This window comes from Saimiri boliviensis, chromosome 20 (genome assembly GCF_048565385.1).
Source record: "Saimiri boliviensis isolate mSaiBol1 chromosome 20, mSaiBol1.pri, whole genome shotgun sequence".
Classification (NCBI taxonomy): Eukaryota; Metazoa; Chordata; class Mammalia; order Primates; family Cebidae; genus Saimiri; species Saimiri boliviensis.
This window is the reverse complement of record NC_133468.1, coordinates 22,331,770-22,354,926: the sequence shown is the minus strand read 5'-3', so window position 1 is coordinate 22,354,926 and position 23,157 is coordinate 22,331,770. Positions and strand designations below refer to the sequence as shown.

Sequence of the window (23,157 nt, the reverse complement as noted above, 5' to 3'; positions counted from 1 at the left end):
AGATCACTCATACTCCAGTCTGGGAGACAAAGAGAGACCCTGTCTCAGAAAGAAAAAAAAGCATAGAAGAATTATTTGAAAATTTTTTTTCTTTTCTTTTTCTTTCTTTCTTTTTTTTTTTTTTGAGACGGAGTTTTGCTCTTGTTACCCAGGCTGGAGTGCAATGGCACGATCTCGGCTCACCGCAACCTCCGCCTCCTGGGTTCAGGCAATTCTCCTGCCTCAGCCTCCTGAGTAGCTGGGATTACAGGCACGAGCCATCATGCCCAGCTAATTTTTTTGTATTTTTAGTAGAGACAGTGTTTCACCATGTTGACCAGGATAGTCTCGATCTCTTGACCTCGTGATCCACCCGCCTCGGCCTCCCAAAGGGCTGGGATTACAGGCTTGAGCCACCGCGCCCAGCTCTTTTTTTTTTTTTTTTTTTTAAAGATGGGGTTTCACCATGTTGGTCAGGCCGGTCTTGAACTCCTGACCTCAGGTGATCCACCGGCCTTGGCCTCTAAAGTGCTTGGATTACAGGCGTGAGCCACCACGCCTGGCCTGAAATTTTTATATATATAACTTATCAGAAACATCCACGGTGTGTGTGTGTGTGTGTGTGTGTGTGTGAGAATGTGTGAATATGTGTGTGTGTGTGTGAATGTGTGTGTGTGTGTGTGAATGTGTGTGTGTGTGTGTGCCTAAAATAAGAGTCCTGGCTGAAATTCCAAGACTGGAATTTCAATTCCAAGATTGGAGGTTAAAGCCTGGTAAAATGTGGCAGAGTTGGTTTTTCATCAGTTCAGAGACCCCTTAGTCCCATGTCTGGAAGTCAGTATTGAATTTAGCTTTGGATGGAAATGAAGGAGATTCGTGAAGAGCAGGCCTTGGAAAAGGAAATAGATGTGCAGAGATTTCCTGAATTAATAATAATAATCAGCAGGGTGCAGTGGTTCATGCCTGTAATTCCAGCACTTTGGGAGGCCGAGGCGGAAGGATCACCTGAGGTCTGGAGTTTGAGACCAGCCTGATCAACACGGAGAAACCCCATCTCTACTAAAAATACAAAATTAGCTGGGCATGGTGGCGCATGCCTGCAATCCCAGCTATTCAGGAGGCTGAGGCAGAATTGCTTAAATCCAGGAGGTGGAGGTTGCGGTGAGCCAAGATCGCACCATTGCACCCCAGCCTGGGCAACGAGAGCAAAACTCCATCTCTAACAATAATCACGAGAGCCTTTGCAGAGTGTTTTATACTTTGCACTGTCAATTTTACCCAGTGCAGAGGACGATCTCATAAGATAGGTAGGCTGGCCGGGCGCGGTGGCTCAAGCCTGTAATCCCAGCACTTTGGGAGGCCGAGGCGGGTGGATCATGAGGTCAAGAGATCGAGACCAACCTGGTCAACATGGTGAAACCCCGTCTCTACTAAAAATACAAAAAATTAGCTGGGCATGGTGGCGAGTGCCTGTAATCCCAGCTACTCAGGAGGCTGAGGCAGGAGAATTGCCTGAACCCAGGAGGCGGAGGTTGCAGTGAGCCGAGATCGCGCCATTGCACTCCAGCCTGGGTAACAAGAGCGAAACTCCACCTCGGAAGAAAAAAAAAAAAGATAGGTAGGCTGGAGCAGTCACTGAGGAGATGGAGTTCCTGCATGTGAAGTGGTACTGGGAGAGAGGGCAGGAACTAGAAGTAAAGAGTCTGAATCCCTAACCCCTTTCAGTTCTGAGACTTGAACAAAATAAAATTCGTTCAACTCCCAGCCCAGTGCCTGATGCACAGGTGTTTTCAAGGTACCTGGCACCTTCTCCTCCAGGTGCGCTCCCGAGGTCCATGGGTTGCTGCTTTACTCTGGTTGCATTATTTGCACCCTTCGGGGCATCTGTTCTTCAAGTGTAATTTGCTCCAGCCAAACTCATTGTTTCCTTTCACTGTGGCCCTTTCCATTTTCAACTCACTGTTCCCTCATCCTAGAATATCGTCTCCCTTTGTTCTCAATCTATTCTAATCCTCCTGCTTCTCTACACATCCAAGTCCTATTGGTCCTCCAAGACGATGCCAAATGCCGCCTCCTCCCCAAATATGCACCAGCCCCCTGCTGGACACCATTGCTCCTTCCCCACGCCCAGGCCAGCTATCTGCTTTTCTCCTGGGGTGCATTGCATCCTGCTTACACAAGAACTCTCTGCAGGTGTGTGCTTGTCTCTGGACTAAACCAAAAGGCTCTTTGTCTTTGTGTCTTTGACACAAAGGTGTGTGTGTCGTTCATTTGTGTTTCTTCAGTGCCGGCCCTGCACGCAGCAAAGTGCTCACGTGCTTTGGCTGCAGAGTGAGGGAGTGAATGAGTGAGAGCATGGATGGAGGGCAGGGCGTGCAGGAATCGAGGGAGAGATGGGCAGAGAGGTGATGACTCCTCAAACCCGCGGCCATCCTTTTCCTGGCCTTGCTGGCTATGGCAGTGGGATCACAGCCAGCACTTCCTGAGGGTGAATAACCTCAGGGCTCTGACCCTCCAGGTCTTGCCCACATCATAAAATAGCAAGAGCTTCCTTTTCAGGGCCGGAGGGAGAAGAAGTGGGGTGATTTAGGGGCTGAACCTCAGCAACTGGGAGAGTTTATAAGCTGGGACAGCACACCCCTCTACACCACCTGTTCTCCTCAGCCCTCTGCTCTCTGGCCTCCAGCCTCCTAGCAGCATGGCTTTCACTGGCAAGTTCGAGATAGAGAGTGAGAAGAATTATGATGAGTTCATGAAGCTGCTGGGTGAGTGAGCTCCTGAGTCTGCCTTCCTCGGGGCTGGTTAGTCACAGCCAGCTCTGGGCCAGGAACCCAAACCCCTAATGGGACAGGATGGGACAGGACTTCATTCATGCATTCACTTATTCATTCACACACTTGTTGAATAATTGCTTTCTCCTAGGCTCTGAGGATAATAAGAACTAAAAGACACTCTTTGACTTTTTTTTTTTTTTTTTTTTTTTTGAGACGGAGTTTCGCTCTTGTTACCCAGGCTGGAGTGCAATGGCGCGATCTCGGCTCACCGCAACCTCCGCCTCCTGGGTTCAGGCAATTCTCCTGCCTCAGCCTCCTGAGTAGCTGGGATTACAGGCACGCGCCACCATGCCCAGCTAATTTTTTCTATTTTTAGTAGAGACGGGGTTTCACCATGTTGACCAGGATGGTCTCGATCTCTCGACCTCGTGATCCACCCGCCTCGGCCTCCCAAAGTGCTGGGATTACAGGCTTGAGCCACCGCGCCCGGCCACTCTTTGACTTTATTTATTTATTTGAGATGGAGTTTCACTCTTATTGCTCAGGCTGGAGTGCAGTGGCGTGATCTTGGCTCACTGCAACCACACCTCCCAGGTTCAAGTGATTCTCCTGCCTCAGCCTCCTGAGTAGCTGGGATTACAGGCATGCACCACTACACCTGGCTAATTTTTTTTGTATCTTTAGTAGAGATGGGGTTTCACCACATTGGCCAGGCTGGTCTTGAACTCCTGACCTCGTGATCCACCCACCTCGGCCTCCCAAAGTGCTGAGATTACAGGTATGAGCCACTGTGCCCAGCCAGACTTTTTAATTTAATTTTATATTTTATTTTTGAGACAGAGTATTACTCTGTCACCTAAGCTGGAGTACAGTGGCACCATCTCAGCTCACTGCAACCTCTGGCTCCCAGGTTCAAGGGATTCATTTGCCTAAGTCACCCAAGTAGCTGGGATTACAGGTGTGCGCCACCACACCGGGCTAATTTTTTTGTTTTTTGGAAAGATGAGGTTTCAACATGTTGGCCAGGCTGGTCTTGAACTCCTGACCTCAGGTAATCCAACCCGCTTCAGCCTTCCAAAGTTCTGGGATTACAGGTGTGAGCCACCACGCCCGACCTAGACACTCTGACTTTAAAACACACACAGAATTTATTAGTATCTCCACTTTACTGACAGAAAACTTGAGGCCCAGAGAATTGAGTAACTAGTCCAAAGTCAAACAGCCAGTTAATTGGTAAAGTAGGGACTTGGTTGATGAAGTAGAAATTTGATGTTTATTTGGTCAAACATTTCTTTTTCTTTTTCTTTTCTTTTCTTTTTTTTTTTTGAGACGGAGTTTCACTCGTTACCCAGGCTGGAGTGCAATGGCGCGATCTCGGCTCACCGCAACCTCTGCCTCCTGGGTTCAGGCAATTCTCCTGCCTCAGCCTCCTGAGAAGCTGGGATTACAGGCACGTGCCACCATGCCCAGCTAATTTTTTTTTTTTTTTTTTGGTATTTTTAGTAGAGACGGGGTTTCACCATGTTGACCAGGATGGTCTCGATCTCTTGAACTCGTGATCCACCCGTCTCGGCCTCCCAAAGTGCTGGGATTACAGGCTTGAGCCACTGCGCCCGGTCTTATTTTTATTTTTCTTAATTTATTTTTGAGATAGAGTCTCACTCTGTCTCCCAGGCTGGAGTGCAGTGGCGTGATCTCGGTTCACTGCAACCTCCGCCTCCTGGGTTCCAGTGATTCTCCTCTCTCAGTCTCCTGAGTTGCTGGATTTACAGGCACATGCCACCACGCCCGGCCAGTTTTTTGTATTTTTTAGTAGAGACAGGGTTTTACCCTGTCGGCCAGTCTGGTCTGGAACTCTTAACCTCAGGTGATCTGCTCGCCTCGGCCTCCCAAAGTGCTGGGATTACAGGCATGAGCCACTGTGCCCTGCCCGTCATTTACTGAACACCAGCTATATGCAAGGCTATCTCTATCTATGCTACCAATGGAGACTCAGCGTGACTTGCCAAAGTCAGTGGCAGAGGCCATTGGCACCCAGGAGCCTATATGAGTGGTGTCACCACATCCTGCCCAGGAGAGGAAACCAAAGGGTTATCACGGAGGCCAGGTTTCACTAGTCACTTCTTCATGCAGTCATTCAGCAAACACAGACCTCTCACTGTGCTAGACTGTGGGCATAGAGACCAATGATTTCTTCCTTCTCTCACTGCTTACTTGTAGCACTTGTCTTCTGTGAGGAACCATGAGACAGTGGGTCTGACAATCCTGTGGAAATCTCAGTATCTCACTATTTAAAAGTCTCAGGCAGTGTAACTCTCAAGGTTCAGAGGACAGCTCCAGGGGACCCGGGCCCTCCGTCTCAGTGGCCACATCTTTCCAGCCAGCTGGGTCAGAGCAGCCCTGAAACCAGGGCCCTTGTGCCCTGTGGCCTTGAAGATTTGATAGCCCTTCTGAGTCATGTATGGGCAGTGGCCCTGAAGGAGCAATGACCTGGCTTCACCTGTAACAGTCTCATGTTGTGGGAGGAGAAGTGAGCCCACCTCAGTTCTAGACCTGATTCTGTCATGAACTCATGACCTTTCAAGGAAATACTGGAAGGTCCCTTTCCCATTGTGGTATTCACTCTCTTATCTGTAAAATTGAAGTATCAGAAGACACAATCTTTTTTTTTTCTTTTTTTTAGAGGGGGACAGAGTCCAGCTCTTTTGCCCAAGCTGGACTGCACTGCATGATCCTAGCTCACTGCAACCTCTGCCTCCTGGGTTCAAGTGATTTTCCTACCTCAGCCTCTCAAGTAGCTGATATTACAGGTGCTCACCACCATGCCTGTATGATTTTTTTGTATTTTTAGTAGAGACGGGGTTTCACCATGTTGGCCAGGCTGGTCTCGAACCCCTGACCTCAAATGATCTGCCTGCCTCAACCTCCCAAGGTGCTGGGATTACAGGCATGAACCACCACACCTGGCCAGAACACACAATCTTGGAAGCCTTGTCCATTCCAGAACTTCATGAGCTTGGCAAGATTCCGTCATGTTTGTATTACTATCAGAATCTTGCTTATGATTGATGAGCACCCATTATGTGCCAGGAGCTTCATAACACACTCACATGGAATATAATTCTTGGAATACCTCTTTGGGATGGGCCTTATTATCCCCATCTTGTGGATGAACACACTGAGGCTCAGAGAGATAGTGACTTGCCCCAGCCACATGGGTCACAGAATGTATTATCTGTCTCAGGCACTGTGCTCTTTATCTGCAGGCTAGCCAACCATGCACAGAGGGTAGGGGGGTGGGAGTGGGCAGGAAAGCTCTTTCTCCAAATCACAGGGTTAAAAGCAACTCTTATATGGCTACTCTGCTTGTCTGGGGTCCAGGAATCTCCAGCGATGTAATCGAAAAGGCCCGCAACTTCAAGATCGTCACGGAAGTGCAGCAGGATGGGCAGGACTTCACTTGGTCCCAGCACTACGCCGGGGGCCGCACCATGACCAACAAGTTCACTGTTGGCAAGGAAAGCGAGATACAGACAATGGGGGGCAAGAAGTTCAAGGTGAGAGGCCACTACCTGTCCGCCTCCCTCCCCAGGTCTCCATCCAACTTCTCCATCTCAAACGCGGCCTCCCTGCTCCCAAGCTGAGGCGTCTTTCTCCAGTTTGGCCTCCAGCATTAAGAGCTTGTGTTACGTGGCAATTTAATGCTCCTGGTTTTTAATAATCAAAAATGGGCACTAAAACAGTAAGAAAAATAGCTAATGCTTGCTGAACACGTAATATAACCTAGACACTTGCTGAACAGTTTTTTCATCTTTTTTTTTTTTCTTTTCTTTTTTTTTTTTGAGACAGAGTTTCGCTCTTGTTACCCAGGATGGAGTGCAATGGCGCGATCTCCGCTCACCGCAACCTCCGCCTCCCGGGTTCAGGCAATTCTCCTGCCTCAGCCTCCTGAGTAGCTGGGATTACAGGCATGTGCCACCATGCCCAGCTAATTTTTTGTATTTTTAGTAGAGACGGGGTTTCACCATGTTGACCAGGACGGTCTCGATCTCTTGACCTCGTGATCCACCCGCCTAGGCCTCCCAAAGTGCTGGGATTACAGGCTTGAGCCACCACGCCCGGCCAGTTTTTTCATCTTAATGCAGTTAATCCTATGAAATTGCCTAGATTGAAGGGGAAGGCTAAATCATGGGATTAAAAAGCTTGCTGGCCAGGTGTGGTGGCTCATGCCTGTAATCCCAGCACTTTGGGAGGCTGAGGTGGGTAGATGGCTTGAGGCCAGAAGTTGGAGATTGGCCTGGCCAAGCTGGTGAAATACTGTCTCTACCAAAAATATAAAAATTAGCTGGACATGGTGGTGCGTGCCTTAATCCTGGCTACTCAGGAGGCTGAGGCAGAGGAGTTGCTTGAACCCAGGAGGCGGAGATGCAGTGAGCCAAGATATGGCCACTGTACTCCAGCCTGAGTGACAGAGTAAGACTGTCTCAAAAACAAAGAAACAAACCAACCAAACGAAAATCCACTTGACTTAGTCACACAGCAGGGGCAAGTCTTTACACCAGGCACCAGAGAGCAAAAGTGCTTTTTTTTTTTGCAGGACAGGGTCTCACTCTGTCACCCAGGCTGGAGTGCAGTGGTGTGATCTCAGCTCACTGCAACCTCCACCTCCTGGGTTCAAGCAATTCTCCTGCCTCAGCCTCCTGAGTAGTTGGGATTACAGTGTCTGCCACCACGCCTGGCTAAAATTTTTGTATTTTTAGTAGAGACGGGGTTTCACCATGTTGGCCAGCCTGGCCTGGAACTCCTGACCCTGTGATCGGCTCACCTAAGCCTCCCACAGTACTGGGATTACAGGCGTGAGCCACCATGACGGGCCATAAGTGCTGCCTCCCGGTGTAGCACAGAGATAAAGAGGCTGGACTCTGGAGTTAGCCTTGGCTAGGTTTGAAATCACAATTTTCCACCAGCAATTGTAGGGCCTTGGGCAAGTCATTTCACTCCCCTGAGCCTTGTATCTCTAGTATGCAAAATAAGACTACCATATAGTCTCTGGCTCCAAGAGCTGTGGCAAAGATTAAACAAGACAGCGCATGAAAGCACCTAGCACAGTGCCTGCCGCGTAGTGAATGCTAGAAGAAAAAAGGCAGTAATTTGCTTTTGTTTCAGAAGTAAAGAAACTGAAGCTTAGGGAGGACAAGTAATGTGTCTAAGGCCCTGCAGCCAGAACATGGTGGGACCAGGGATTTGAACCCCAGCCTTTTGCCTCTAACATTAGGTCTCTGGTAACCCATGTGGAGTTCTAATTATAGAAAAGGAGTCAGGCTGGTGGCACCAGAGGAATGTAAAAAGAGAGAGCAGATAAGCTATAAGTCTGCCTTTCTTCATGGTCCAGGACACATAGCTCCCCCGTGCAAATAACTCACAATCTTCCTGTGTCTAGCAATCATCAAACACCTCGGCTGATAGAAAAATGTAAGTTATCTCACTGCAACCTTTGCTTTATCAATACTGCACAAAACCTTCTTCAGCACACAGCATAAGCAACAGTCTGTGAACTCCCCAGCAATGTCTCTTTGCAGTCAGCTCCCCTCTTGCTGACCTGCCCAGTGCACTCTTGCAATGTGTTTTCATACTTTCTCTAAGAAATCTTTCTTTTTTTTTTTTTTTTGAGACGGAGTTTCACTCGTTACCCAGGCTGGAGTGCAATAGCACGATCTCGGCTCACCGCAACCTCCGCCTCCTGGGTTCAGGCAATTCTCCTGCCTCAGCCTCCTGAGTAGCTGGGATTACAAGCACGTGCCACCATGCCCAGCTAATTTTTTGTATTTTTAGTAGAGATGGGGTTTCACCATGTTGACCAGGATGGTCTCGATCTCTCGACCTCGTGATCCACCCGCCTCGGCCTCCCAAAGTGCTGGGATTACAGGCTTGAGCCACCGCGCCCGGCCTTTTTTTTTTTTTTTAAACTTCCTCTAACATGGATCATAGGAAACAAGAAATCTGACTTTCTTTACCTACAACTGTCTTGGTAACTTTTTTTTTTTTTTTTTTTTTGCGATGGAGTCTTGCTCTGTTGCCCAGGCTGGAGCACAGTGGCACAATCTCAGCTCACTGCAGCCTCTGCCTCCCAGGTTCAAGTGATTCTCATGCCTCAGTCTCTCAAATAGCTGGGATTACAGGCATGAGTCACCATGCCTGGCTAATTTTTGTGTTTCTAGTGGAGATGGGGTTTCACTATGTTGGCCAGGCTGGTCTTGAATGCCTGCCCTCAAATGATCTGCCCTCCTCAGCCTCCCAATGTGCTGGGATTATAGGGATAAGCCACTGAGCTTGGCCTTGGTCAATTCTTCCTACTGCCTGCGCCACCAGCCCCAGATAGTTGCCGATCACTTGCAACATCCCAGGCTTCATGTTGTGCTTCCATTCCAGGCCACTGTGCAGATGGAGGGTGGGAAGCTGGTGGTGAATTTCCCCAACTATCACCAGACCTCAGAGATCGTGGGTGACAAGCTGGTGGAGGTAAGTCTCCTCCTGGTTCCTGGGATGATGACTGGATACTTGTCTTCCTCCTGGCCACAGCCCCTCTAAGATAGACCTCTGGGCAGCTGGCTTTACCAGCACTTCCCTTGTACCAGGCTCTATGCTGAGTGCTGGATGCATATGATGTCATTGGATCTTCAGAGTAACCCTATGAGGTGGGGATTTTAATCTCCATTTTCCTGAGGCAGAGGGAAAGGCATTATTTCCCTGAGGCACAGGGAAACTAAATGAGGGAGCACACAGCTTTGATGAGAGCTGTGATCTGATGTTAGGTAGCCTGACTCCAGCACTCACACTCAGCCACCTCTGGGGCACAAGACTGGAAGCTTGGAAGATCCTTCCTAGAATATAAATAAAGGGCGTGGTCTAAGTGGGCTCCTCAAAGGAGAGCCACCACTCCACTCCATTTCCATGAGGGACATCAGGCTCCTTCTACCAGATCTTCTGATTTATCAAGAGAAGCTGGAAATTTGCACTTTCATGTGAAATCTCCACACAGTTAAATATTGACAACTAATTACAAAATTCCTTTAAATGTTGGCAGGTCCAACACACACACCTGTGGACCCACCCCTCCTACACTGGAGGTGGTGCCCTGGGTGGCCCTTCCTCTCACTTCTGTTTCTTTCCCATGGATCTTCAAGTTTTCCCCAGGTGGAAGAAATGGGCATGAAGTTAAAAGGGAAAAGAAGGCATTTCCACACTTCATTCCTTCACTGTGAGCCTGTGACCTGGGCCAGAGACCTCTGGGGTCCCGTGTAGGTCTAGAAAGGGCCCTTCCCTCCTCTCTGAAGCTCTCCAGCAGGGAAGATGTGATGAGGAAGGCAGAGTTCACGACCCCCTTGCTTCTCTTTCTTTGATCCTCCTCTCTCTCTCCCTTTCTCCCTCTCTCTCTCTCTCTTGCTTCCTTGTGCCCTCATCTCAAGCCCTGTCAAGAGGAAAGGAGCACACTGCCTCTCTCAGACATTGTGGTATAAACGATTTACACCACGGACGCTTATTTCACATAGTTCCGGAGGCTGGGAAGTACAAGATCAGGGTGCCAGTGTGTGCAAGTGCTTTTGAGGGCCTCCATTCTGGTTTCTTCACATGGCAGGGAAACATCACCTCTCTCACGTCTGTTTTCTTTCTTTCTTTTTTTTTTTTGAGACAGAGTCTTGCTCTGTTGTCCAGGCTGAAGTTCAGTGGCGTGATTTCCACTCACTGAAACCTCTGCCTCCCAGAATCAAGCAATTCTGCCTCAGCCTCCCAAGTAACTGGATTATAAGTTCGCACCACCACACCCAGCTAATTTTTGTATTTTTAGTAGAGACAAGAGTTTCACCATTTTGGCCAGGCTGGTCTCAAACTCCCTACTTCATGATCTGCCCCCCTTGGCCTCCCAAAGTGCTGGGACTACAGGCATGAGCCACTGTTCCTGGCCTTTTATTTATTTACTTTTTTTGAGATACAGTTTCGCTCTGTTGCCTAGGCTGGAGTACAGTGACACAATCTCAGCTCACTGCAACCTCTGCCTCCCCAGTTGAAGTGATTCTCGTGCCTCAGCCTCCTGAGTAGCTGGTATTACAGCCATGTGCCACCACACCAGCTAATTTTTGTATTTTTAGAAGAGACAGTGTTTTACCATGTTGGTAAGGCTGGTCTCAAACTCCTGACCTCAAGCGATCTGCCTGCCACAGGCTTGAGCCACTGCACCAGGCCTTGTGTCTGTGATTAGAAGGGCAGTAATCCCTCATGGGGACTCCACCCTCATGACCTAATTACGTCCTAAAGGTCTTGTCTCCAAATACCATCACATTGGGAGTTCAACCTTCACCATATGATTTTGGTGGGGGACACACATGCAGTCCATAACACCACCCAAGAGATTCAGGGGCCTGCCATTATCCTCATTTTACAGTGCAGCATTACAAGGCGCAGAGACAGCAGGGGACTTGGCCGTAGAGGCAGACTTCATCTGCCAACTTCTAGCCTAGGCCCTCTGCCTGTTCTGCCAAGGCCCACGGGTCTTTTATCTCCCTTTAACATTTTTGTTTAAAGAATCTAAAACTTGAGGCCGGGCGCGGTGGCTCAAGCCTGTAATCCCAGCACTTTGGGAGGCCGAGGCGGGTGGATCACGAGGTCAAGAGATCGAGACCATCCTGGTCAACATGGTGAAACCCCGTCTCCACTAAAAATACAAAAAACTTAGCTGGGCATCGTGGCGCATGCCTGTAATCCCAGCTACTCAGGAGGCTCAGGCAGGAGAATTGCTTGAACCCAGGAGGCGGAGGCTGCGGTGAGCCGAGAACGCGCCATTGCACTCCAGCCTGGGTAACAAGAGCGAAACTCCGTCTCAAAAAAAAAAAAAAAAAAAAAAAAAAAAGAATCTAAAACTTGGCCAGGTGTGCTGGGTCACGACTGTAATCCTAGCACTTTGGGAGGCCGAGGTGGGTGGATCACCTGAGGTCTGGAATTCAAGACCACCCTGGCCAACATGGTGAAACTAGATCTCTACTAAAAATACAAAAAAAATTAGCCAGGCGTGGTGGTGCATGCCTGTAATCCCAGCTACTCGGGAGGCTGAGGCAGGAGAATCAGTTGAAACTGGGAGGCAGAGGTTGCAGTGAACCAAGATAGCCCCATTGCATTCCAGCCCGGGCAACAAGAGTGAAACTCTGTCTCAAAAAAAAAAAAAAAAAAAAAAAAAAAAAAAAAAAAATCTAAAAATTAATAGATGTATAGTGTTGAAAAACTGTAGAAAGAACAAAAGTGACTATATCCCTCTTTTCCTGGGTGAAAACTGACATTTTGGAGGGTCTGATGAAAGGGTTTTTGATGTATTTTTACATAAAATGTCAGTCAGTAACTTCCAGAAGAAACAAAGCTCCCCAGCCTGTGAAGTGTGCGGGGCGAACATAGGACAGGAGAACTGGAAGCAGGTTTGGGACTGACAAGAGAATTATCTTCCCAAGCTGAGCGAACCTGCTTCTCAATTCCCAGAGGCTCCTCACTATGGAGCCCATGTGGTATAGGCAGTGACCAGAGTTCAGGGTCAGCATCCGCACACGCATACATGACACAGCTGGGTACACACACGTCTGCATGCACATAGACCCAGGCATGTGCACACATGAACAAAATTGCATGACTAGGCCCTGAGAGGAGCTGTCTTAATTGCAAATCTCCCATGTCTAGAGGCCCGGAATCATCCCGAGACCTCTCCACTTCTCCACTGACAGCACATTTTGTAAGCGTCCCTCCTCCTGCCTCCTGCCACTAGTACCCCTGACATGTTCTCATCATCTCTCCCCTACACTAAGCCCCAGCCTCCTCTGATTCCACCTCTCCTCCACCTTCCATCCATCCCATATGCAAATCACGCATCACTTCACACTGCTGCCTTTTTTTATGAATCAGGACCAAACTCCTCCACCTGACCTTCAAGGACCTTACTGCCCAATCCTACAGGTGCGCTCTGTCCAGTCTCCCTGGACCAGCCACTGCTCCCAAGCTGGCCAGAGCTGTTGCTATCTCCCTTCCTGTGCCACGTGGTTCCTCTGCTCTGAATTCCCAGTCTCCTGTTTGCTTTTCCAAATCCACTTCTTCAGGATTCTGTCTGGCAGCCAATTCCCCACCCCGTTCCCTAGTCAGGGGCTCCCTGCCTCCTCTGGGCGCTCCCACAGCTCTCTGTTTGCCACCTGCCCTTCTCATGGCAATGCTGCTTTCCTATGTGGGGTTTCAGAACCAACTGAAGACATGTGCACATCGAACGGCAGCACAGCTCCATGGCATGGAGCCCGGGGCACCGCACACTGCCAGCCTTCAATGAAGAGTATCCCCCTGCCTGCCTCTCCCACTAAACCTTAGGCTTCCTGAGCGTAGGGACTGTGTCTTCCCATCAGTGAACCTGTGACAGCTGCCCATAAACACTGTGTGATGCAGCTGTGGAGTGTGGCCTTGGAAGGGTTACTTGACTTCTCTAAACTTACGTTTTCCCATCTGTACAATGGGAACCACCTCACAGGGCTGTTGGGAGGAGTAAATGGAATCATGCGGGGGGAAGAGCCTGGCACGGGTGAATGGAGGGGAACTGAGGTGCAGGTTACACACCCAGAGCCACATCACCCCTCACAGCTGGTTACCCTTCATCACAGGGAGTCTGCACACTGACTCCTGGAACAAATTGGGAAACTGAGGCCCAAAGAAGTGGTGTGCCTGACTCCCACCTATAGAGGCCCATCTTCCTTCGGAGGTGCCTCCTGGCTACCTTGGGGTGGGGCCTGGGTCAGGGCACTGACTCCCTCTGTCCCGGCTTCTTCTTTCAGTTCTCCACCATCGGAAGCGTGACCTATGAGCGCGTGAGCAAGAGGCTGGCCTAAGCAGTCAGGCCCGGCCCAGGGAGCTACAAACCCCTCAATAAAGCCGATACAAGGACATGCTGCTTGCTCCAGAACTTCTTTGTTTTTCTTTTTTGGTGTCTTGGGACAGCCTCTGGCTGGGTGATGGGGTGAGGAAGGAAGGCCCCCAGGGATGGCCACATGGGCCACACATTGATTGGCCCTGAGATCCCTGTGGGATCCATGTCATGGCAGAGGAAGACATGAATGTGGGTGACTGCAATGCTCTGCCCCTGGGTGAGGCTGAAGGTGGCATACAGGAAGCATGGCGGGCACACTTCCGTTGTCCCTTTGTCCCACTCTGCCACCCGCCACTCTGTGCTGCATGAAGGCTCCTTCATGGAGACAAAGTCACCTGGGAAGGGTAACACGTTGATTCTCAGATGGGCCACAGGACAGGCATATCAGGACTTAGGGGTTGTGGGGTGGGAGCTGTACCTTTAGGAAGGGCCCCGGCTGCTGGGCTCCAAAGCTCAAAGTGGGGACGGACCAGGGCTTGCCCAGGGAAGCTGTTTCAGCTTGGCCAGGGCTCTGCTGTTATTCACTGTGGAGTCATCCCTTTGGGCCTCAGTTTACCCACTGAGGGGTACAAAGGGAGTCCAGCAGGACCAATGACAAGATGAGGGGGAGCAGTGGTCTATGAGATGGCAAAGGGGCAATGGGGGTGACAGGGGCAACAGGAGGAATTGGAGGCTTGTAGGGCTTGGGCGGGGTGCCAGGGAGGAACTTTGAGAGGCTGCGGTGGGCTGGGAAGCGGGTGGGGGCATGGTCACCCCGACATCTGGTGCCTGGAGTCCTGGGTTGAGAAGCATTCTGGACAGCATTCGGGTTTGCGAGATGTCCTGGGGCAATCTCTAACTCAGAGTCCTGAAGGGGACTTTTTCATCCTCCTCTTTCCTTGGAAGTGTTGCCACATCTGGGTACCACCTTGACTTCTTTTTACCCAGTATTTTTCTATAGTACAATTCACTTATTTTTGCTATAATGGAAAATCACGTCACTTCCACACATGGACAACCACTATCATTTGCCATAAGTAGACTAAAACTATTTAAAAAGTCAAAGCTGAACAATGTTGACTTCTAGCTAGATTCTGTTGCCTGCCCAAGGCCCTGGGCCTGAGGCCTCCCTTTGTGAAAAGGGTGAGAAAGGTAAAAGACGTAGTGGTAACAAATGGGAAAATTTCTCTTTTAACTCATCAACATTCCATAGAGACTACTGAAAGGAGAATGTACTCACTGTAAGAGTTGAATTACCAAAGGCAGGTAGTACTTATATTATTTTGAATGTACAGGTCCCACACGTGAGACATAAGGAATAAGGTTTGCCCAGAGCTTTGCACAGGGTCTGGCACACAGAAGGGGCCTAATAAGTGCTACCTGACCTAAGGTCCTTCCAGCTCCGTGCAATTTGCAGCCTTTCACTCTTGGGAGCTAGCCTCAACCTGGACAGATGTTACCGCCCAGGTCACAGGCAGCCCTCTCTTGCCTCCTCCCACATTCTATTCTGAAGCCTTGTTTATCTTTCTAAGAACAAGACACAGCCTCTCCCCACCCACCCACCCAGCCAGCAAGAACCCATGAACTCCACCGTTTTGCCAAGACCTATTGCTAATTAAGTGAACTAGGTAAGCATTAAATTAAACTAGCAGTGTTGCTGTTTCCCCTCCAGACTGAATCATTACTCGTAATGAGCTTGGATAATAAGTCTCTAAATAACAGAGTTAACTATAATTAGGCTGAAAATTGAGAGAAGGGGAGAGAGTGAAAGAGGAAGGAAGGAAAGAGAGAGGGAGAGAGGGAGGGAGGGAGGGGGTGAGAGGGAGGGGGAGAGAGGGAGGGAGGGGGCGAGGGAGGGAGAGACAGAAATAAGAGAATTTTCTCTCCTGTGATCGATTCAAGGACAAATTCAAATTGTTGGCAGGGGAGAAATTTTCAAGCGTACACTGTTACAAGCTCACAGACTTATAGACTATGGAAAAGCAGGACCTCAGCTCTCAACTAGTTTAAACTCTATATTTTACAGATATGGAAACTGAGGCTCAGAGAGTCAAACAGCAGAGTGTGAGTGAGTCTCTGAGAGAAATGTGGGGGTGGGCTTCACTCACTGAGGCAGATGCAGTTTCTTAGTGTGGGTAAATAGAATAAGGTGAGCTGGATGGAGAAAAGCACCTATGTTACTGGCATCTTGGCAGGGAAGATTCCTCAGCCAGAAGAGCTGGTGGTTAAGAGCTTTGATTCTGGGCCTGGTGTGGTGGCTCACGCCTGTAATCCCAGCACTCTGGGAGGCCGAGGCAGGGGATCATTTGAGCTAAGGGGTTCGAGAACATAGGGAGACTTCATCTCTACAAAAATGTAAAACATTAGCTGGTCATGGTGGCACACGCCTGTGGTCCCAGCTTGGGGGACTGTGGTGGGAGAATAGAACAGGCCTGGGAAGTCGAGGCTGTAGTGAGCCATGATTGCACCACTGCCCTCCAGTCTGGGCGACAGAGCAAGACTCTGCCTCAAAAAAAAGAACTTTGGGGCTGGGTGCGGTGGCTCACGCCTGTAATCCCAGCACTTTGGGAGGACCACCTGAGGTCAGGAGTTCGAGACCAACCTGGCCAACATGGCGAAACCCTGTCTCTAATAAAAATACAAAAAATTAGCTGGGCGTGGTGGCACACACCTGTAATCCCAGCTACTCCGGAGGCTGAGGCAGGAGAATCGCTTGAATCCAGGAGGCAGAGCTGCAGTGAGCTGAGATGTGCCATTCATTGCACTCCAGCCCGGGCGACAGAGCAAGACTCTGTCTCAGAAAAAAAAAAAAAGAGCTTTAGTTTTAGAGTTAAAGAGCATTACTAGGATTTGAATCTTTCCTTTATCACCTAGTAGCTGTGTTATCTTGGAGTAAGTTCATCCATTTCTCTGAGCCTCAGTTTCCCACGTGTAAATGGAGATAACAACTGTACTTACCTAATAGAGTTGCTACAAAGTCACTCAATATTAACTCCTACCATCACCTCCATCATCACAACCATCACTCTCAGGTCAGTGCAATCAAAGTGTTAGGAGTGCCTCTGCCACTAGCTTGTGAGTCACTGGAGCTCTCTAAGTTTTATCTTGTCCAAGTGTAAAATGAGTTAGTAAGACTTTCCCTTCCTTGATCACAGGGGTACAAAGATAAAGGGTAAAAATCTATGCTTTGGGAGGCCGAGGCAGTTGGATCATTGAGCCAGGAGTTCAAGACCAGCCTGGACAATATGGTGAAACTCTGTCTCTACAAAAAATACAAAAATTAGCCGGGCATGATAACACGTGCTTGTAGTCCCACCCACTTGGGAGGACAAGGTGGGGTAATCACCTGAGCCTGAGGAGGTCGAGGCTGCAGTGGCATGACTGCACCACTGCACTGCTGCCTGGGTGACAGAGTGAGATGCCATTAAAAAAAAAAGTTTTTAAATCCATGCTCATGACTCCCAGAAAGTTAGACTGGCTTCATCATTTGCCGCACTGTGCAAGATGTCGAAGTGACTTCCCATTCCACAGACCTGGTTCAGGCGCCCTCTACTCCAGACTCTCCATGATCTTCAGTCTGACATTTGGGAGTCATCTCTCCCACTCTGCCAGGGCGCCTGCTTCCCTCCTGGCAAGCTACCTTGGTGAACTTGGGAGCTACCCAGAGCATCTTTAAAGATCACCATTAGGGCTGGGCACAGTGGCTTATGCCTGTAATCCAAGCACTTTGGGGGCGCTGAGGTGGATCGCTTGAGCTTGGGAGTTTGAGACCAGCTTGGGCAACATGGTGAAACCCTGTCTCTACAAAAAATGCAAACAATTTAGCTGAGTGTGGTAGTGTGCATTTGTAGTCCCAGCTACTTGGGGGGCTGAGGTGGGAGGATGGCTTGAGCATAGGAGGCAGAGGTTGCAGTGCGCTGAGATCACACCATTGTACCCCAACCTAGGGGACAGAGCCAGACTGTGTCTTTAAAACATTTTTAAAAAAAGATCACCATTAGGTGGCACTCTGCCACCTGCCTGTCATTCCTTGGATACCTGGTGTGTTTGTGGGGAAGGAGCAGTGATACCTTGAGTGATTGGGGCTTTGTGTGGAGTATGTGTCACCTGGGGTGAAATGGCATGGTGAGACCTTCAGCCTCCCCGATCCTCAGTATCCTCATCTGGGCAATGGTCATAATCCAGCTGGCTCATGGTGGTGTTGTGAGGGCAAAAGTAAGGATAAGAGCATGAGTGCAGTGCCAAAGACAGAGTCTGCCACATAGTAAGTATGCACAAAAGAGCTATTAAGGGCTCTTCTTGAAAGGTCTACTGCTGAGAACTGGCACACACAGCGTAGGGCTTTAGAGTAGGGAGAAGTGTGCCAGACTGGCTGTGCACCAGCCTCTCCTGGGAAACCTCCCATCTCAGACCTGCTGGACATGACTCTAAGACAGACCTGGGGTGCCGCTAGGTATGACCTGGGAGACCATCCAGTTCCACCCTCCCGTTTACAGGGGGAGACACTGAGCTCGAGAAAAGGGAAATGATCTGCCTCAGTCCACACAGCTGGGGTGCAGCAGAGGCCTGACTTCCCAGATGTCCTGCCTGTGCGTCTCTGATAAGGATAGGGGCCTACAACCAGCCAGAGCTGGCCCAGCAGAGCCTGGCCACTTGAGTTCTTCCTTTAAAGTGGGAGCTGGGTTGGAGGGAGGTGAAGCTGTCTCACCCGACGCCTAAACAAGGGAGGATCCACTTATTTACAGTGTTCCTTGTAGAACTCACTGCTAATAACACGTGTTTCCATGCTTCCTTACCATGCACCTGAACTGCAGGCCAGGTTGACAGCCTTTCCCTTAAAACGATGAGACAAAGGTTCAGAGAGGAGAGATGGCTGTCTTCAAGATCATCCAGCTAAGAGCAGGCACACTTAGACCTCTCACCTCTCAGGGCCTGCATTCTTGTCTAGATTCCACTCCTTTTTTTTTTTCTTTTTTTTGAGATGTTGTTTTGCTCTTGTTGCCCAGGCTGGAGTACAGTGGTGCGATCTCGGCTAACTGCGACCTCCGCCTTCCGGGTTCAAGCGATTCTCCTGCCTCAGCCTTCCAAGTAGCAGGGATTACAGGTGCTTGCCACCACACCTGGTTAATTTTTTGTATTTTTAGTAGAGAGGGGGTTTTACCATGTTGGTCAGGCTGGTCTCGAGCTCCTGATGTCAGGTGATCCACCTGCCTTGGCCTCCCAAAGTGCTGGGATTACAGGTGTGAGCCACCATACCTGGTCTAGATTCCACTCTAACCTCTAATGTTTTGTTGGCTTTCTGTTAAAATGTTTTACATTTAAATTTTTTTTTTTTTTTTTTTTTTTTTTGAGACGGAGTTTCGCTCTTGTTACCCAGGCTGGAGTGCAATGGCACGATCTCGGCTCACCGCAACCTCCGCCTCCTGGGCTCAGGCAATTCCCCTGCCTCAGCCTCCTGAGTAGCTGGGATTACAGGCACGCGCCACCATGCCCAGCTAATTTTTTGTATTTTTAGTAGAGACGGGGTTTCACCATGTTGACCAGGATGGTCTCGATCTCTCGACCTCGTGATCCACCCGCCTCGGCCTCCCAAAGTGCTGGGATTACAGGCTTGAGCCACCGCGCCCGGCCTACATTTAAATTTTTAAAAATTAGATTTCCTGGAAAGCCCAGATTCCCAGATTCAGGTTATTACCTGAAAAGTAATACCAGGCTGGAGCTGAGTAGACATTATATCCTCTAGGGGGACAGTGGCTTTGCAGCTGAACACAGTCCCGGCCACTTCATGCTGTCAGTCATCTAGCTGGATTTGCACACTTATGGTACTTACCTGGCCCTGGCGGGCATTTGGACCCGAGACACCCACCAAATGCTCGGCTGCCTTCTGCTGAAATTCATTTCACAAGGGTCTACTCTGAGGAACAGACTCTGGTTCATGAGATTCTCTTCCAGGCACTTGGTGCCAAGGATTGCCTCAGAAACACAAGGATGCTGGGTGCTGGCAAGGAAGAGGGCAGCTCTTTGGGCTGTTTCACCAGCTGGATCGTGCCTGGAGCTGATCTGAGGCAGTAGAGAGGCAGGTCCCTTTCTGGGGGAAGCTCTGGGGAGGCCCCAAGCCTGGTCCCAGGCCTTTACCTTCACAGATGGGCTGGGAGCTCAGGGAGCCCCTCCCAGATCCAAGCATATTGGAGGCAGACAGATGGAGCCACAAATCATGTTAGCCAGTGGCAGATGTGCAAGGAGCCATGGTTCTGTGTCTGCTGGTGAGCGTGCTCCGAGAACCCCGGCCATGAATCGGGAGTGTGAACTCCAGGCAACTCTTTGCTTTTATGAACCCATGTCCATTATTCTGTCCTGGCGGGATGTTCCCTACCAGGGTGATCGGGATGGCCAGCTGGGCCAGCCATGGAGCCTTTATCTCATGCATTCTGAAGCCATGGAACAAGGAGCACAGGATGGCGGCAGATTCTGAGGGTATGGGGTTGAACTGTGGCTCCTTCACTGCCACTGTCCTTAGGCAAACAACGTCTCTGCACCCTCATTTTCTGATCTGTAAAACACAGCTAATAATACTTCCTACTTTGTAGGGTTACTAGGATGGCTGTAAGATATAACATGAGCAAATGCCTGAAACACAGCAAATATTTAATAAATACCAGCCGCTTTGATACTACCACCATCATCACCAGGAGCTATTATTATATGGGGCAGAGTGGGGAGGTAGTTTAAGGCACAGCCATAAAATCAGGTAAACAAGTTAATACGGTCATTTCAGATGGTTTGAATACTGGGAAGAAAATCAACAGCTAACAAGAGATGACTAGGGCTGTTACAGAGGCCTGTTCCGGAGGTAGCACGTGAGCTGTGACTACTGCAGGGTTTCTCAGCCTCAACGCTATCGCCATTTGGGGCTGACAATTCTTAGCCCCGAGGCGCTTTCCTCTGCAGTGTAGGATGCTTAGCAGCATCCTGGACCTCTACTCACTATATGCTAGTAGTATCCCCGCTCAGTTACAGCAACCAAATGTGTGTCCAGACATTGCCAAATATCCCCTGGGGGGGGGGGCAAAAATGACCCTTGTTGAGAATCACTGATATAAAGGGTGAGGAGGAGGCCAGATGCGGTGGCTCACGCCTGTAATCCTGGCACTTTGCGAAGACAAGATGGGCACATCACCTGAGGTCAGGAGTTCGAGACCAGCCTGGCCAACATGTTGAAACCCCATCTCTACTAAAATCACAAAAATTAGCCAAGCATGGTGGCATGTGCCTATAGTCCCAGCTACTCGGGAGATTGAGGCAGGAGAATCGCTCGAACCCGGAAGGTGGAGGTTGTGGTGAGCCAAGATCATGCCACTGCACTCCAGCCTGGACCACAGAGCGAGATTCCGTCTAAAAAAAAAAAAAAAAAAAAAAAAAAAAAAAAAAAAAAAAAAGTGGTGAGGAGCCAGTCCCACAAAGATGACTAAGGGGAAGGGCAGAAATTGCTTTGGAGAGATGGACTTTGAACCCGGAAGGCAGGAGAACTGGAACCCTGTCCCTAACCCTAATCCAGGCATTTAGTCTGCAATGTTAGTTTGGAAAGAAGCAGATTCTTCTTGGAAAATAGGTCTGGGTGTCCTAGCCCTTCACACAAGCTAAGCCAAAGAAATGCTGTATAGAACAAAGAAATATTAAGTATAGAACAAAGTCCAGGTCTAGGACTAGGACTGTCCGGACATTCAGACTGGGCTGGTATTTCCTTACTCTCATTTGAGTTTGGGAACCAGTTCCTGCAGAATTAATTTTTCAATGTTTCTTCAAAGAAGTCACGTGGGCAGTCTCTGGGTGCCTTTGTGCATGGGAAGACGGCAGAGCAGGTTCCAAAGTAGGTGCTGTTTGTGTGTCTGGGTAATATCTGTTGGCCACCCATTGCAAAAGCAGTTTTCAGGAAACCTGTAACTAACTGACAAAAATATTTCAGAGGGCTGGGCGCGGTGGTTCATGCCTGTAATCCCAGCACTTTGGGATAAGGCGGGTGGATCACCTGAGGTTTGGAGTTGGAGAACAGACTGGCCAACTTGGTGAAAACCTGTCTTTACTAAAAATACAAAAATTAGCTGGGTGTGGAGGCACATACCTGTAATCCAGCTACGTGGGAGGCTGAGGCAGGAGAATCGCTTGAACGCAGAAGGTAGAGGTTACAGTGAGTCAAGATTGAGCCACTGCACTCCAGCCTGGGTGACAGAGACTCTGGCTCAAAAAAAAAAAAAAAAAAAAAAAATTTCAGAGAATTGGAGGGTAGACAGCATGATAATGTCTGGGTGTGAGATAGGGAATCCCCTGACTACCAAGGGTACAGCTGCGTGAAGAGGCATGGCATTCTCAAGAGCCACGTTGCCCAGCAGGGACAGGAATAGAAAAAGCAATTAAGTTAAAAACTGAAAAGCTAAACCTGAACTGCTTGGGAGCTGTGATCCACAAAATCAGCTCATTAATGCAGATCCCTATGATGTGAATGGCTGCCTTTTGAGACAGTGTAGGCAGTGCATCAGGAGGTGCTGCAGAACGTTATTGGAGGAAGCCCAACGAGGCTGGTTCTTGCCCTGTGGTGGCCAACCTGACTAGACCCCAGCCTTTGGTTCTGCATCTCTCAGTGAGCAAGCTAAAGTCTAATAGTGTTCCACATAGCCCAGCGTTCTAGCTCTTTCTTCAATGACTTACTGTTTCTTACCTTAAAAAATAATTGCGCTGGCCAGGCGCGGTGGCTCAAGCCTGTAATCCCAGCACTTTGGGAGGCTGAGGCGGGTGGATCACGAGGTCGAGAGATCGAGACCATCCTGGTCAACATGGTGAAACCCCGTCTCTACTAAAAATACAAAAAATTAGCTGGGCATGGTGGCGCGTGCCTGTAATCCCAGCTACTCAGGAGGCTGAGGCAGGAGAATTGCCTGAACCCAGGAGGCAGAGGTTGCGGTGAGCTGAGATCGCGCCATTGCACTCCAGCCTGGGTAACAAGAGCAAAACTCCGTCTTAAAAAAAAAAAAAAAAAAAAATTGCAGATGAAAATCAGTTGTGTTTGGCAGAAAAATAAAAACCATTGATTCAGGAAGCTTCCTGGAGTATATTAAGAGTTTTTAGATTAGTTGAGCCTCTCACTTTGCCCCAACAACAAAAAGAGTGGAACAAACAACAGAAAACAAAAAAAACACAGTGGAGGCCGGGCTCGGTGGCTCAAGCCTGTAATCCCAGCACTTTGGGAGGCCGAGGCGGGTGGATCATGAGGTCAAGAGATCGAGACCATCCTGGTCAACATGGTGAAACCCCATCTCTACTAAAAATACAAAAAATTAGCTGGGCATGGTGGCGTGTGCCTGTAATCCCAGCTACTCAGGAGGCTGAGGCAGGAGAATTGCCTGAGCCCAGGAGGCAGAGGTTGCGGTGAGCCGAGATCGCGCCATTGCACTCCAGCCTGGGTAACAAGAGCGAAACTCCGTCTCAAAAAAA

General features: G+C 49.4%; 1 protein-coding gene across 1 annotated transcript; it reads left to right on the top strand.

Moving 5' to 3' along the window:
* The first annotated feature begins 2,625 nt into the window (after positions 1-2,625).
* Positions 2,626-13,654, top strand: FABP6 (fatty acid binding protein 6). The gene is made up of 4 exons (XM_010345331.3): positions 2,626-2,744; positions 6,135-6,310; positions 9,183-9,272; positions 13,601-13,654. Exons 1-4 carry the CDS (start codon positions 2,678-2,680, stop codon positions 13,652-13,654), a joined length of 387 nt encoding a protein of 128 aa, XP_010343633.1. The 5' UTR covers positions 2,626-2,677.
* The last annotated feature ends 9,503 nt before the right edge of the window (positions 13,655-23,157 follow it).